The 15455-nt window shown below is 37.2% G+C and overlaps 1 protein-coding gene across 1 annotated transcript in view; it reads right to left on the bottom strand.

The window, feature by feature from the left end:
• The window catches only part of LOC132560620 (uncharacterized), a 62075-nt gene that overhangs the window by 5938 nt on the left and 40682 nt on the right, over positions 1–15455 (bottom strand). The window contains 19 exon segments of the mRNA XM_060225283.1: positions 358–522; positions 967–1110; positions 1321–1583; positions 2194–2308; positions 2692–2915; positions 3330–3475; positions 4006–4186; positions 4558–4672; positions 5383–5636; positions 6048–6162; positions 6882–7213; positions 7633–7747; positions 8605–9233; positions 10281–10392; positions 10549–10805; positions 11703–11817; positions 12624–12865; positions 13120–13234; positions 13695–13891. Of these exon segments, the coding sequence (XP_060081266.1) occupies positions 358–522; positions 967–1110; positions 1321–1583; positions 2194–2308; positions 2692–2915; positions 3330–3475; positions 4006–4186; positions 4558–4672; positions 5383–5636; positions 6048–6162; positions 6882–7213; positions 7633–7747; positions 8605–9233; positions 10281–10392; positions 10549–10805; positions 11703–11817; positions 12624–12865; positions 13120–13234; positions 13695–13891 (3836 nt within the window).

Here is a 15455-nt window from a genome sequence, read left to right as displayed (position 1 = left end):
TTACAGCTGAGTAGTATACTTACTACAGAATCAAAATACTTACCACATAATATATCTGTATACTTACCACAGAATCCACAGCCCAGTATATCCTTATACTTACCACAGAATCCACAACCGAGTATATCCGTATACTTACTACAGAATCCACAGCCCAGTATATCCTTATACTTACTACATAATCTAAATGATCCACTGCTGAAATACTGGTACACTTAGTAATCCAAGCCAAGGACATTGGTATACTTACTACAGAATCCACAGTCCAGTATATCCTTATACTTACTACAGAATCCACAGCCCAGATATCCGAATACTTACTACAGAATCCAAAGCCAAGGACATTGGTATACTTACTACAGAATCCACAGAACTTGGGACAGTTTTCGTGGGCCCAGGCTGTGTACCTCTGGTCTTGGCAGGTAGATGCATCATAGTTCTGGCAGTTGTTCAATTTGTCCACACACTGACCTGTGACTGGACCCTGGGTAGCAGGAGGCGAGGTAATGACGGAGACTGAGCCTGGTAAGATCAAGGACAGATAACTTTAACCTTGTGTCATCAAGGGTAGATAATCAAACTAACCTGGTGACAACTAGTACTGATGAATAACTTTAACCACATGACATCAAGAACAAATAACTATCTTAACCTTGTGTCATCAAGGGTAGATAACTATGAACTTATAACTTCAAGGGCAGATAACTTTACAATGGTAACATTAAGGGCAGATAACTAGCTTTCAGCAACAATAAATGACAGATATCCAGTGCAGAATTACACATCCTCAACACCAACCTCTTGCTCCAGGTACCAGAAATAAGTTTAAAAAGTTTGAGTAAATTAGTTGGGATAAAGGAAACACTGATAATTATAACACCAGCAGACCTAACACATCTGAGTGAATCTTCAGAATACACCTGAAGGAACCTTTATCTCTCTCTCTCTCTAGATAAAACTGCTCACCAGTTCCAGTGCAAAGGCCACAGTACTTGACACAGTTGTCTGTTGCCCATGGTTTGTAAATTCCTGTACATGCTGACTTGCCATAGTTAGCACAGTTGTTGATCTTGTCTTCACATTTAACTGGTGCTGATGTGACACTTGAAGCTGTAAAATATGTGATTCATAGAATAAGTAACCTTTACCAAACTTTTGTGATGAAAATCACTCCATGGAATTGAAGAATAGATCACTACAGAAGCCATATCATTTTCATTTGTTGAAATTTTTTCTCACTTAATAATGGTAACAAAGATATTTGTAGATAAAGACACTTCAGAATAAGCTATTACATGTTGGAAAGGATAAGTTACTTACTACAGAAGCCACAAAACTTGTTACAGTTCTTGTGAGCCCAGGCCTGATAGTTAGACCCACAAGCACTCAGTCCATACATGGCACAATTATCAATGAGATCATAGCAGTTGGGGTCAAGATGAGGGTGGGGAACGGGGGTAGGCTGCAGAGGGGCACGAGGTGTTGTGGGTACACCTGACGTGTCACAGCGAATCTCCTGGCAACACTGGCCAGGAACATCGAACATCTTACATACAGATGGAATACTAGTGTATGTTGGGCACCTGAAACAAGAATAAAACATCATGGAGAAGTCCATCGAAAGGATTCCTGCTTGTTCAAGAGATAAATATTAAGTTTGAGAATTCAGCCTAAGATGAATTTTTTTTCCAAAATAATTTCGAATTTATCTTAACTTTGGTCAGTCTCAAAAAAATGAAAAATATACCAAGAATCAATATATTTTTCCCACATATCTTACAAAGCCAAACCTCTGTATAAAAAGGGCCACAACTCTGGAGCAGACCAATAAAATGGTAAAATGCCAATTGTCACTTCAATGCACACATCAATATATGGTTTTATGATGCTGTATCATGCATGACTATTAACTGTTGACAAATGTTTACATCTAGAAAGCTGTAAGTAAGACCATTGAACACTTATGCTATTTTAACAGAACAGGTTTGCAGTTTACTGTTATTTTACTGTCCTGCAGTAAGTTTTCAAAGTTCTTAGGTTAGCAAAAGTCAGTGTAATTGTCACATAGTGTGTTTGCCACCATAAGATATAAGTGGTCAGGTGACAAAATGGTGTTATAGTTTTGTAACACATTTTACATTCAACACCAATTGAAGCTGGAAGACAAAGATCAAATGTATAATTTTGACATACTTGGCATAGCAAGTGTACACTCCAGTGTTGGCATTGGTACATGTACATTGGTAGTCACAGCCGTCATCCCACTTCTTGCCTTGGCTATACAGTACGCCCTTGTAGACACAGCCAGCTGGTAACACAGATAGATCTATATTGTTCACAAGCATTTAACTTCAATACTATCATGTGATCATAAATTATGTTCTAGGTTTCTTGAGGCACATACAAGTAGTACACACTTTTTAAAGTCAGAAATTGTGAAATGTGATCTTTTTAAAAATTATCAGTTAAATAGTAGTTGCTATGAAAAAAATTAAAATTCTTAAAATGCAGATTATGTTCTTGGTAGCAGAACAACAAACATGTTAGGGGATTAACTTTAAAGTTTTTATGTATTGTATAGTCTTTTTATACTTATTCATTTACAGAATCAGAAATCTATTCAAGGGAAGTAATTCAAAGATCTGTACCATCTGTGGCGCAAATTATAAGCAGAGTGAAAATACAGCTTACAGTTGCTGCCACTAATTTGGCTGGAAGATCCCTGGCCTGGTGTATAGGAAGGTTTGAAACCGGTGAATCCACCTGGATAGGAACCATACACTGGGTAAGGAGACTGACCAGTCAGTGGGTTGACCTGTGACCCATCAGGGTTACTACACATGGGCTGAGCACAACACTGGTCGGCAGCTCGTACCATGAAGCACTGACTTGGTAACTTGTCATACACAGGGCACCTAAAACACATTGTGTCATTTAAAACTATCAATAGATAATAATACTGAAAATGTTTCTATTTCTAACATAAAACAACGATCAATAGCGAAATAATGAAATATTTTAAGCTAGAGGATAAATAAGTATAACTTTTGCACTAAATGATTGTCAACTACAAAATAGAATTTAATGCAGTACAATATCCACATCATTTTAAACCAAGTTTCCAAATACCATTCAGTCGACTTCTTGATTTCTTACAAAGAACAGAAAACACTGTGTATTTTCCAGAGCAAATGTTAAGGTAAAATTAAGAGAAATTCAAACTACAAGCCTCATTTCCAAATTAAATGTTTTGAAAAAAATGACCTATTTATGAAATCCATAATATAAACTCTGTTAGGTAAACAAGAATTGGCAGACTGAATGCTTACAATGGTTTACACTTGTAGTATCCACTTCGGCCATCCAAACACTCACAACTGTAGTCACAGCCATCATTCCACTGGTTGCCCTGGTTGTATAGTTTGTTCTTGTAGATGCAGTACTCTTTAAAATATACAACACATCAGTTATATCCCTTTTTGTCTGAGGGTTTATCACATAGATTAAGTACTACATGTATATATATACAAATTTCAAGAAAGGATAATTTACATAAAAAATACTGTTTACAGCCTGTCATTTATGCATTTATGATAGAAAAAGTTGTGTGGATATACCCTAATTACACATATCAGATACTACAGATAATATTTTCTCTTTTTTAATCCTGAAAACCCTTTTTATCTGCTTTTGCACTGTTCCTAATCAGGAGTTTAAATAAAAGTATTCATCAGACCTAAAGAAAGCGAAAAATGAATTACAAACAAAATGAAGGATGAAGGAACATGTTTTAGCATCACTTTGGTTAAAATCTATCCTAAAATTGATTTATCAATTAGTTTATCGATAAAATACCCTCCATGTTAGTTAAAGGCATTACTTACGAGATGGGGATCCAGAGAAGCCTGACAATGGAGTTCCTGGGTTAACATTAATAGGAGAGGTTCCTCCAGAACTGGTACCAGCACCAGGGACGACAATTAAGTGAGGATTGCTGTTGGGAGCAGGGGTAGGCACCTGCCCTGGCTGGGAGCCGGGGTTAATACTTGGGAGTGGGCTGGGGACAAGTTGTGGAGTAGGTGTGTACTTTCCGTAGTCTGGACTGTTACAGGACAGACTGGGACAACACTGACCAGGCACATTCACATATGTACAGTACTTAGGAATGGCAGGATAACTTGGGCATCTGTAATAAATCATACTCTAGGTAATATACTGCAAACAGAACTTTATCTATCAAATAGGTCCAACTAGAAAATTATATCACAAGGCATACATATTATTGTTACACAAATATATTAAGTATTTAACTGTTTCTAGGAAGTCTGTTTTTCACCCTCTCCTTGGGTAAGGAACTTATTTTTCAGTTTTCCTGACTAATGATCTTTTATTTACAATGTAAAAGAATATTGTATCATTAAAGTAGAGAAATATTGATTTTGAAATATGTGCAATAAATTTCTTTCACATACAATTGTACTTGTTAGTGGCCCAAACTACCTCTTCTTTAATAAAAAGAACAGTTATTATTTGTAGCATTGACACCAGTACACTTACTTTGTGGCACACCTATAGCGACCATCAGTTCCATCTTCACAAGCACAGGTGTACTTACACCCGTCATCCCATGACTGGCCCTGGGTGTACACCTGGTTTTTATACACGCATCCATCTGTACACAAGATGATAGGTCAGAGATAAATTCATCATTTCATTTTGAAAATTAAGACAACACATCAGTTAAACTTAAATTTGGAATGAAATATTACAGCACTATTTATGAAATTTTACATTTTGTTTTATCTATGGCTTTAAATAATAAACAAAATTCTTGGCAGATCAAGATATCAGAAAAAGGTAATTATAACTTACTGTCCTGTAAATCACATGTATACATAGACATTGATGTATATCTTGTAAATCAACTCTCTTTAGATCTGCTCACTAGATTTTGACAATTGAGATTAGGACTGATTCTATGTATCCCGTGTCTGGTAACTTACAAGTGTTGATTGCTGGCGTGTTTAATTCACTGACTGTATACAATGTCATAGAATCTTTTAAACATTTATGATTGACCTTAACGATGCTATCAAAACTAAGGTATTACACACCTAAAATTGATATCTTCGTTAAGGTATTGTATCACAATCAGTTTTAATATGTGATAAGTATTTTGGTCCATGATCATTAACAGATCCATGTCCTTCAAATACCTTTCAGGAAGTTTACTTGTTTTGGCAAAATTCAGCGCTCCCTTTAAGGCTTCAATAAAATTTCACAACGTTGGTTAAGAATTTGTGAAGTTACTTTGCAGAGTACTTGTAGTTATTGTCTCACACATGGATAACGTTTTCTTGATAAAGATAACTCATTACTTACTTCTTCCTCCAGTCGAACCTGTGCCCGTGCCTACTGGGGGACGTCCAGTTCCAGTGAAGACGTCATGGGTTCCGATGGGCACGACGTGTAACTGATTAGGGGTGAGAGTGGGAGAAGGCGTTGGTGTATTTGATGGTAACATAGGGGTCAGCTGTTGACCATTAGGAGCTGTACATGACACCAACTCACAGCACTGGTCTGCAGGATCAGGGATCAGCTTACAGAATGAGGGAATTGTTGAGTAAGACTTGCACCTGTCAGAAAAATTTACAGTGAAAACCTCAATTTAGACTATAGAATTTGTGGTAAAACACTGTAAAGTATAACAAGCAATTCCTGGAGTTTATATTACCATGCTAATGCAAAATGAGTGCAACACGTATATTATGAATGTTACAGTCAACACTCATCTGAAAATTTGTTTTCTATATTGAATAATTTCTCAAGTAACTCTAAAGTGTACAAAATTGTTCCCTGTCTACCAACTTTATATCACATACATTTTTCACCAAGAAGTATCTAGATTTCATTTTTACTGTTTATGACATATATATTTGAAATCACTGTGGTTGACAAAAGTTCTCCAACAACTGAATTTTTTACTTCCTTATGCTTAAAGATTTTGAAGATTCACAGCTTCAGACATTAAAAGTGACGGCCCTTACGTAGCAACACATCTGTAAGCATTGGTAGCAGGGTTGTCACAGATACACTGATAATCACAGCCATCTCTCCACATCTGTCCCTTAGGGTAGGTTTTGCCTTTGTAAACACATACCGCTGAAATGATTTAAAAAGAAAAAGAGGGTGATTGTACTCAGGTACATATTTACTGTCATGCTACCATACATGAAAAAAATGAAATCTTTTTGTGTTTTGTCAAATTCTCATATCCTGTATCATCAAATATGAATGCAAATTATTCCATTGAAATCCTCTGTAATCATGAAAACTGTACAGGAAGTCATGTAACCAGATTCCTTGAATACTGCATACAATCTGGAAATCTCAGATTTCATTTAAACAGGTTGACGAATCCATAACTACCTAGAGAGCTTCCTACCTAAAGACCTTCACGAAAGTGGGAGGAATATTCCATTTTTAAACCACATATAATGTAAAGATTGTTGTTTTTAAAATGTTCAAATTTACAAGATTTCACCAAAATTTATATGAAGGTAATATTTTTCACTGAAATCATTAGAGACTATGTGGTAAACCTTGAGTTAGTCTGATCCAAATCAAACAAATATTGTTGAACCTATCTGAATTACATGAAACACATGTATAAGAAATGGTAGATTTTATAATTTTATACTTATCACAGTGAATATCGCAATGAAGAAACTATGTTAACCTGAAAAAAGAATGTCTTAGTGTATTGGCAGAACATATGAGTGAGCAACAAGTGGATTTACACTAAAAAGGTACAGAGTAATGTTTACTGAAATTGTCTCATTTTATTAATTGAAACTAAGAAAGAAAGTTTAAATACTTACTGCCAGTTCCAGATATTGGCGTTGTCTGAGGGTTGGGGTAGGGAACACCAGTACCTGTCTGAGGTTGGTTGGTACCTGGTTGAACAACAACTGGTGACCCAGTACCTGTCTGAGGTTGGTTGGTACCTGGTTGAACAACAACTGGTGACCCAGTACCTGTCTGAGGTTGGTTGGTACCTGGTTGAACAACAACGGGTACCGAAGGACTTGGTGTAATCTGAGGTAGTGGAGTTGCCCCTGGGTTAGTATTACAGCGGGCTTTTTGACAACACTGGTCGTTTGGATCCTGAACATACGTACACTGAGGTGGAAGGAAGTAGTACTGCGGACATCTACAACATTACACATTATCAAGGAAGGAAGTTTTAATTAAACACACATTGAACCCCACCCCATCTATTGTGGATTCAATGTCTTGTGATAAGTACATATCCTAAAGCCACAGGTTAGGTTTGTCACCTGAAGTTGTAGCAGTATAAGGTATAGATTACTCAGTAGTTACAAAAATTACTAATTATTTAGGACAAATGAAAAACAGTAATAATAATATGTAAATCCTTATACTAATGATTTATTTAAAACAGGGTAAAATTTCAAAATAACATAAATAGTATTTCTTTGAACATTAACCACAATGAAAATTTGCAGCAACATTTCGGTATGTGTGTTTTTGCCTTTCTTAATTATTTTCAAATAATACTATCTTTTAAATGTAACATTGGTGTTAATTATAATATGTAGTAAAACCAACCTGCCAGTACAGCGGTATTGTCCTCTCACAGCATCAACACATTCACAACGATACTGACAACCATCATCCCATGTCTGTCCTTGAGTGTATGTCTGGGCCTTGTAGATACACACCGCTACATCACACAAAATTAGAGTGTATTAACTCAACCTTAACTTAACCAGTGACTTTTTACAGTAACCAAATCAGGTTTTTGTACCAGAAAATTTTAAAAAATTTCCGATACATAGAAATTGTGACCTTGACTTTGCAAACATGAAACATGTATTCATCCAAGGTATTCTCATAAATAACAATTCGTGTCACTTTGATCAAAATCCTTTCAGAAATTCACCAGTGTAATTACAGCAGTTTACAACAAGACAAGTCACAATGGCGTGATACTGGAAGGACCCTTATCACCAATGAACATAACTGAATGAAATCCTGAATTCCTATTCAAATCAGAATCTGATCAGGAATAGAACGTGATGTTATGATGCCATGGGATAAAGAAGAACAGAATCTGATCAGGAATAGAACGTGATGTTATGATGCCATGGGATAAAGAAGAACAGAATCTGATCAGGAATAGAACGTGATGTTATGATGCCATGGGATAAAGAAGAACAGAATCTGATCAGGAATAGAACGTGATGTTATGATGCCATGGGATAAAGAAGAACAGAATCTGATCAGGAATAGAACGTGATGTTATGATGCCATGGGATAAAGAAGAACAGAATCTGCTTCCCAGTTCTCAAGATGTGACACTAATTCTGGTTTTCCTCAAAAAGTTATCCATATATCAATGAAATATCGGGTCTTAGATATAATCCAGGTGAAACAAGGTTCATAAATCTATACCCATACTCCTACCAAGGCTAGTTTTTAAATAACACTACTTTTCCTTTAAAACCAGTCTCTTCCAGGGAACTAAATTGCATTCAAACTCTAAAGGCTAAAATACAATAAAGAACTTAATATACTTACACCTTGTGCCTGTGTTGCCTGGTACAGGATTCTGTGGATTCTGTGGATTCGGGTTTGACCCTGTGCCTGTGAAACTTCCGGGCTGAACTGGAGTTGGGTAGACATACTGTGGAACAGGGGTTGTTCCAGATCCTGAAGACCCTGTTCCAGTTCCTGGAGTGACATAAATAGGATTAGTGCCAGTCTGGCCAGTGGGATTGACTGGAGTCAAGATTTGATTACAATCAGGTACGAGACAGCAGCTGTCACTGGGATCAGTCCTTAGCACGCAGGAACTGGGCACCTGTGGGTAAGAGGGACAACGAGCATGGCATGTGTAGTAACCAGTTGTGGAGTCATCACACTGACACTTCTTGGTACAGCCATCATTCCACTGCTTTCCTTGGGTGTAGGCCACACCTTTGTAGACACAGAATCCTGGACGGGGTGTAGTGGGGTACGGGCTTTGTGTGGTCATCATATTTGGTGCAATTCCACCTGGTGTTGGAGCAATGTTTGGTCTGGGAGTCGGGGCGCCGTTAGGGAATGGGGTCGGGTTGACAAGGTCACAATATGGCTTCTTACAGCAAGGCTCGTTGGGGTCCTGTAGAAGGACACAACGGCTGTCCAGGTTAGGGAACTTCGCACACCTTGGAAGAAATGTAACATGTTACAGAATTATGTCATTTACTACAGGCAACTTACTCTCTACAGAGAAAGGTTTATTCAAGCTTTTCCATATTTTTACAGAAAAATATTTATTGTCTCTCCAATTTTGAATCTTGCCTTAAAAACATAAAATCTTTGGTTCAGTTTCAACAAAGTTTTAGCTCTCCTTATATTTTCATCCTAATAGCAAATCAGTGAAACAAGTGAAAGTTCAATAATGACAAATGTTTCCCCCATATACAATACTGTTAAATCATTCATTTATACTGGGTTTTGTTGTCACTGATTTTGTGGCTGCCCTTAATCCATGGATTCATATGACCAAAATCCTCAAAATCAAGGTGTCCATGAAACAGCAATTTATTGAAAAACCACCAAAGTTAAGCTCCACAGAAATTGATGATTTTACAGTATCCTTTGTGATTTCACATTCCACACTTGAAATACTATCTAAACCATACACCTAAAGATGAAATATACTGGGGAGAAATATTCTGTTTTTTGCTGATTTAAAGCCTTGTTATTATTGAAAACCTGACTCAGGAACAGCTATGACTTGAACAATATTAGACTCCACTCTTTATCGCTAAACACAGTTATCCTTAATATACTGATCTCATCAATTTTGGCTGACGAGGGTGTACAAATGTCTCAGTAGTTGAAATGGAATCTTTCACCAGTATCAATGAAATACATGATTTACAAAATTAATTCCTATAAATATGCTTTGCACCTACATACTACATCAAACTCCTGAACTTCACTGTGTACAAGATTCACTATCTTTAAATCTGTATTATCATATAGGAATATTTTTTGTCATTTCAAAGCGAAATAGCAAAATTTTACCTACATTGAGCAGATTTTTTTCATTTGTTGAATAAAATCAGGTCTTATTGGGTGTTTTCATGTTTCCTTTTTATTTTTTAAGGGTGTTTTTTTTCATTCTTTTTATTTCTTTGTAATCTTTCTTCAGATGTCAATAAACCAAATCAATGGTCAGTTTGAAAAAGTAATGAATTCCTTACTTCTCAAGACACCTATATTGTCCAGAGTTATCATCCAGGCATTCACAAGTGAACTGGCATCCATCATCCCAGGTGGAGCCCTTAGAGTGGACAACTCCCTTGTAGTAACAACCTGTGTACATAAAAAGCAGTGATTTACCTACCTAGGTGTCACGAGCCAAATGACATACAATTTTTTCAATTGTCCCATTAAAACTTGGATACTTAACATGGTATATGGGGACTGTCCCTTTATTTGCTGGTCTTTTGGTAGAAAATTTGTACATACCTTTGCGAGGAGCAGGAGTAGGGTTTATTCCAGGGGTGGGGTTGACTCCTGGTGCAGGAGTTGGCATATTAGTAGGTACAGGTGCCAAACCAGTGATCTCCCCGGGTTTAGGAGTCATAGGGTTAGGTATGAACCCTGGTGTGGGCGTGGGGCCAGCTGTTGGAATCACGGGACAGCTTGGCTCTTTACAACAAGATGGGTCTGTTGGACTGGGAACCAAGGTACAGGCAGACGGCACACTTGGGTATCTTGCACACCTGTAAAAACCCAAGTCAGTTTACATACAGCAAGGTGAGGGAAATGGTACACAGGGAATCTTACACATCTGGAACATCTTTTACACCAGTAAACCAAGTCATGTTACATACAGCAAGGTGAGGGAAATGGTACACAGGAATCTTACACATCTGGAACATCTTTTACACCAGTAAACCAAGTCATGTTACATACAGCAAGGTGAGGGAAATGGTACACAGGAATCTTACACATCTGGAACATCTTTTACACCAGTAAACCAAGTCATGTTACATACAGCAAGGTGAGGGAAATGGTACACAGGGAATCTTACACATCTAGAACATCTTTTACACCAGTAAACCAAGTCATGTTACATACAGCAAGGTGAGGGAAATGGTACACAGGGAATCTTACACATCTGGAACATCTTTTACACCAGTAAACCAAGTCATGTTACATACAGCAAGGTGAGGGAAATGGTACACAGGAATCTTACACATCTGGAACATCTTTTACACCAGTAAACCAAGTCATGTTACATACAGCAAGGTGAGGGAAATGGTACACAGGGAATCTTACACATCTGGAACATCTTTTACACCAGTAAACCAAGTCATGTTACATACAGCAAGGAATACCTCTCACACCTGTGTAAAATTGACCATGGTAAATACAGCAAAGTACAGGCTGAAGGCAATGTAACTAGATATCAAGGTTCCTGATAAACACAAACTGCCCAGAGGAGGGATCATAAATCAACACAACCAGCATTTCCACAAGGGGTTGCATAGTCTGACAGTCTACTAATGGTGCTACTACAGCTTTCTATATAATCAAACAACTACAAAACCAATCTGGAACCATCAAACATAGATACTAGACAGATACCAAGTTCAATAATAGTAGTGACAACTAACCTCTCCTGACACCTGTAGTAGCCTGTTGCAGCATTCTCACAGCGACATATAGCATTACAACCATCATACCATGTTTGATCCTGGTGGTAGTTTTGGCCCTTGTACTGGCAGACATCTGGTTTTTGCAAACAATGAAAAGTAACATTTATAAATAAAAAAGTGTTAAATGGTGTAAAAAGGCATTAGGAATAATGTATAACTATGCATATCAACAGAGGTTAGGTAAAGTGGCTTATAATTTGTACTGATAATTACAGGAAATGACCTTAAAGTTACCAGGTAACTGACATTTACAAAAGATCCCACAGGTATCTTGGTGCCCACCATCATTTAACCTGTGATTATTCCTTAATAGTTGGATTTTTCTCTCTTCTCCTCTTTTTTTTCTATCTGAATGATGCAAAATGAAACAGGCACAACTAGGGACCAAGGAGAACCTACATATGGAATTTGAGGAAGGTCCATTCAAATATAGAGATAACAAACTTCATTGTAAAAATCCAAGATGGCCACTTATCAGTCATTTTGTTTTTCTGATCAGACCCAAAATCAACTGGGCACAACTAGGGACCAACAGAAATCTTCATGAAGAATCTGGGAAAGATCCATTGCACAGTTCTCAAGAAATAGCGATAACAAAAATTATGTAAGGATGGACGGATGGACCACAGATGACGAGCGATTTAAATAGCCTAACGTCTGATGATGGTGGGCCAAACATTCATAAAAAGGCACATGTCAGGAAATCAGTACATTATGACCTTAAATCTGTTTTCTGAAGTGTGTTCATTATACACATAATTTACTGCTACAAATTAAGTATGCAATACAAAAGAATTGAATCAGTTGAAATCAGGAAAAATTCCGGAAATACATGCAAATATAACCAAAGTGCTGATCAATGAACAAGATCATACTTACTTGGCTGGGGAGCTGGAGTTGGGTTAGGATTCGGTGTGGCATTTGGGTTAGGATTCGGTGTGGCATTTGGGTTTGGGTTAGGAGTGGGCTGTCCATTGGGATTAGGATTGGGGGTAGGATTGGGGTTTGGATTTGGTCCAGGAGTGGGGACAGCATTCGGACAGTACACATTTTGACAGCACTGGTCATTGGTATCCTTCACCAAAGTACAGGTGGACGGTACAGTAGGAATCCTTGGGCATCTAAAAGAATTAATAGAATACAAAAACTGATTAAAGTATGCAAATTCATATCACATTAAAACAGGGTCAATGCAATCACAAAGGACAAGTCCATAAAAGTAAAAATGAGTGGACCATAAGTGAGGATCGTGGTCAAGAAAAGCTCAGCCAAAAACTTCCAGCAGCCTCCCATCTCTAACAATTGATCAGTACCAATATAAATGTCCTAAAGGCTATCTCATTATAATAAGGTGCAGCCTAGGTAGTTGTCTCACCTCTCAGTACATTGATAGTGGCCGGTACTACCATCAGTACAGACACACTGATAAGTACATCCATCATCCCAAGTCTGGCCAGGCTGGTAGACTTTTCCGTTATACAGACAAGTATCTACAAATATAAATGTCTCTTAAGAGGAATTTTCATCCATAAGAACAACCTTGTTGATCCAGCAATATCCGTGGTAAGTCTTTGATAAGTAACCTACATCAATTGCAATTCCAGCAGATATGTCTACAAATGCTTTATTATTGTCCTGTAATTCTAACACCTTCCATGAGTCAGATGTTTGAAAATTAATCAATATAATCTTTTTTGTAATATTTTTTCTAGTGTGTCCAGAGCACCGTTTCCTCAATGTCAACAAGTCCAGTACAACGCGATGGAAAAGCATGTGTCTAGGACTCAAATATTTCACTGATATTCTGTTTTGAAACAATTTCAAGTTGATTCTTCATTATCAAATAATAGCCAACATTTTTCTTTTCCTTGGAATTTTCCATAGTAGATATCATATGTGTACAAATGTTTTGATTAATTTAAGTGTCAGAAATCGCCCCTGTATACTGACTAGATTTGCCTGTTGTGCCAGGGTTGTTAATGCCTGGTTGGGGCAGGTTGGAGCCCTCAATGGTGCCCTTTGGACCAGTAACTACTTGTAGAGGATTGGTGGCATCTGGATTGATACACTGGGGTACCTGGCAACACTGGTCTGCTGGATCTGTTACCAGAGTACAGCCTGCCTTCAGAGAAGGATAGGTGGGGCATCTGTAACAAAATATACAGGTGTTAAGACAGAATCAGCAGAAGATTAGTACACAGTCAGTATATGTTCATGGCTGACAGTTGCTTATTTTCAAAATCCTGAAAATTGAGATAGGGGTCCAGGGGGCCGCTAGGGCAAAGCCCTTGTGAGGGGAAAAAGGGGGGCAGAGCTGATAGGAAACTAATTAAGCTAGAACAAAGACATAGTCATCAAGATTCCCCACCCATGTTCATTTGTAAAATATATACATTTGAAGAGAGCAACATGGAAAACTGGAAAAGATATCAGTCAATCAGTCTCATAAAATATGCACAGAATTTACCGATAATCGAACCAGAACAAGGAATTAAGGTAATAGGTCTACAATGCAAGTTTCCTAAAAATCTTATCATTCCTTTATAAGATAATGTGCAGAAAGATTTCCAATAGAGAGAGTGATTAAAGAAATCAATCAATCAGATCAAAGCAGCCTCATTAAATAAGTGCCGAATTTGTCATTAGTCAACATGGGCAACGGATAAAGTCAACAAGTGTACCAACCATGCTTCATTAAAATCCTACCAGTCTTTCAAAAGATATCCTGTGGAAAGCAGCATACAGACAGATGGAAGGATGGACAAAAAGATGGGCAGAAGGACTGATGGACAGAACCCATTTGAATATCCCCTTGGTGGGAGATAACAAAGAACTTATCATTTTAGTTCAAAGGAACATCCTTTTATATCAAAATGTAAGCTTTAGGTGTTCTTTCACACACTTCACAAAAAATGATTCCACTAATGTCCGGCTTTTTCAACCACTGTCTCTATTTTTCTCCATTTTCGTTGATCTTATTAAGCTAGTGCGATCACCACTTATTTTTAATGACTACCTCAATTTCTTTTGTATCATACCCTAGGGGTAAATACTTAACTTTGTCAAAAAAAAAACCTTTGTCAAAAGAACTTTGTCACCGTAACTTTCAATGTTCCAGTGTAAACAAAAACTAATTTCTGGGTGTCATAAACGGTGTTCAGTGAAGAATCAGCACAAGATCAGTGCATGTTCAGTACAGTCAGTGCATGTTCAGTACAGTCAGTGCATGTTCAGTACAAGACGAGTACATGTAAAGTTATCAGTGCATTTCTGTACACAATGATAAGTAAAGTACAGAATCAGTAAACATTGAATTAAAAATCAACATCTACAGAGTACCCAAGCAGTATGCATTCAATACCCAGTCAGTATGTTGAGTAGTCTGTACATATCTTCAATTTGTAAGCATGTTCCATATATGTACGAATTTTGTATAAAATCGGTATCTGAAGTATGTTACTAGTATGTTTCAGTACACAATCTGTATGAGTTAAGTACATATTCAATACAGTCAGTATGTGTTCTGTATACAATTAGTATTTTCAGTACACTTTCAGTATGTTGCAGTGTATGTTCAGTATACAATCAGTATGAGATAAGTACATTTTCAACATGGTCAGTATTAGTTTAGTACACAATCAGTATATTTAGCATTTTCATTATACCATCAAAACAATTTCACCAGTTAATTAGTACATAGTTCAGTATAAA

Source organism: Ylistrum balloti, unplaced genomic scaffold (assembly GCF_031769215.1).
Source record: "Ylistrum balloti isolate Yb309-2 unplaced genomic scaffold, AGI_CSIRO_Ybal_v1 Utg371088, whole genome shotgun sequence".
NCBI lineage: Eukaryota > Metazoa > Mollusca > Bivalvia > Pectinida > Pectinidae > Ylistrum > Ylistrum balloti.
This window is presented reverse-complemented; position numbering and strand designations above follow the sequence as displayed.